This window comes from Etheostoma spectabile, unplaced genomic scaffold (assembly GCF_008692095.1).
Source record: "Etheostoma spectabile isolate EspeVRDwgs_2016 unplaced genomic scaffold, UIUC_Espe_1.0 scaffold342, whole genome shotgun sequence".
Classification (NCBI taxonomy): Eukaryota; Metazoa; Chordata; class Actinopteri; order Perciformes; family Percidae; genus Etheostoma; species Etheostoma spectabile.
In genome coordinates, this window is record NW_022605589.1 from 218136 (window position 1) to 220418 (window position 2283).

Sequence of the window (2283 nt, forward strand, 5' to 3'; positions counted from 1 at the left end):
TAAATACTGTATCATAACATTCCTTTAACTATGTAAATACCGTACATATCCACACTTCATATATTTCTTTATTTATATTTCTACTCTGATATTTCTACTATTTGTGCAACTGCAACGCGGAGTTTCCCTTCGGGGATCAATAAAGTATTTCTGATTCTGATTCTGATACAGTATATATTTTACTGTATATTGATTGATTGATACTGTTGTTGATTTCATCTTAAATGTATGGATTTTAGTTTACTCAATGAATTGTATATCCATGTATGTATTTCTTCTCACATTATTATCCTTGATGCTTTGGCACTATTGTTATTTCTGACATTCATGCCAATGAAAGCAATTTGAATTGAAAAATTGAAAGACGGAGAGACGGTGAGACGGAGGGAGGCAGGGAGAGGGAGCACGGCCGGTCTGTGAGATACCCACGCCCCTTCATTTGAATTTATGTATTACATATTTTAAATGTATTTATTTATTTTGTTTATTTATTCATTTATTTATATTATTACTGCTATATATTGATACATGACTAAATGGGCCAGGTCCGACACATACATGATGACAACAATTAAGCCTATAATATTTTCTATCACCTACCAACACTGTCCTTTACACACGAGAATTATTTCTTACTATCTTTTCATCTTCAAATGAATGTAGCACTAACATTAGGTCTCTTAAACATTATTGCATATAATTAACAGTTTGATAGTTGATTAATTGTTGATAACAAAGATGTTCTATTAAAATCAAATAGGCGTGCGCAGAATGGGAGGATATGTGAATATCATAGACAGTTAAAGAAGTTTCCTTGTTTTGCGTTGACCAATCACATGTCGACAGGTTCTTCCGTATTTTCGGACTTGTCAAGCTGTGATTGGTTGACAGTGTATTACATCCATGGTTGACAGCAGTAACGTTTGAAATCGACAGAATTTGCTGTTCATCTTGACAGTGTCAGAGAATAAAGACACAAAGATGGAGATGATATACGTTGTGCGTGGTTTTGTCAAATCACTGCTGTTTCTGCTGCTTTGGGCAAACTGTGAAGGAAGAGAATCGGAGTTCAACCATGTTACCTGCGGCTCACTGGTCAAACTGCTCAACACCAGACACAACGTCCGCCTGCATTCCCACGATGTCAAATACGGCTCAGGTAACTGTATTCAGATAGCACATGCGTTCTATCTGTACTTGTAAAGAGAAACATTTACATTTTAATCGCGCGACAACAGAGGACGAAGCGCTAATTGTGTTTGCGGAGGAACGTATAAACCTACATTTGGTGGCCTGGCACGTTCTATGTCAATATTCCATATGCGTTTTAGCCCACATACATAACTATTAATATTTTAAACCAAGTCTATTCCTGTCTGATCAGAACTTTTAAAATCAAGAATCATAGACCTGAATTTACTTGTTATTTATTTATTAACATCTTTAATGTAAGGTTAATCAAGACATGCCGCAATGATGGTTAGCCTATTGTTTTTCTAGAAATATAAATTACATTATTTTGCTAATATTTGTCAAGACGACTCTCCCGCTCTAACTACTCACAACCTCTCAGCTGAGCATGCCGGACTAGTACAGACAAAGGCTTGTTTCTATCACAATGCTCGCGTGGTTTTGAAATGGAGGCTAGTAGGAGTAATCTCTTGGGGGTTACTTTGCCGGCTAAGCAGGAAATTTCTGTCAATGTATCAGGGGCGATTTTAGCTTTTTGATCCTGGCACCACAAAAAAAAAGTCAGTGTGACGAGCTCCTGCAAAATCAATTTTTGAGCCACAGTGGAGATTCTTATATCAGCTGAATCCAGACGATCAGACAGGTGCCACTTAAGTTTGCATCTTGGGCAGTGGTTGTAACATGCTTTCAAAGTTGTGAAGCTGTTTAAAACCTAAATGGGCATCATTATTTTCAAATGAGTCCATTAAACTCTCACATCAAGATATACGAATCGGCTGTATTTGGCTTTGGTGAGAGTCATTTAACAGCCATGTCTGAGTCCTGTTCGGTAAAGTTAGAAAGACATTCGCAGATTCAAACTTCCGGGATCAATAACTCTGATTCGACTTATCATTCCTTTCGTAGTAAGGTTAACAACGAGCTACAAACTCATTTTCATCTAAACGAACCGTCCTTGAATCTGGAGAAATAACATTGTTCTCTACGAGCAGCCGGTGGAGAGACGGCAGAGAGACGAGGGATAGGGACCGTCTACAAATTAAAACACTGACTAGAGATACCACAAAAATATTCATTAATTTACTCATTAAA

At 37.2% G+C, this 2283-nt stretch overlaps 1 protein-coding gene across 1 annotated transcript in view; it reads left to right on the forward strand.

Annotated features, from left to right (window-relative positions):
- Positions 1–876: 876 nt before the first annotated feature.
- Positions 877–2283, forward strand: part of sdf2l1 (stromal cell-derived factor 2-like 1) — an 86782-nt gene continuing 85375 nt past the window's right edge. Inside the window, exon 1 of the mRNA XM_032511261.1 lies at positions 877–1159. Coding sequence (XP_032367152.1) covers positions 982–1159 — 178 coding nt within the window. The 5' untranslated portion in view covers positions 877–981. The remainder of the gene's footprint in view (positions 1160–2283) is intronic.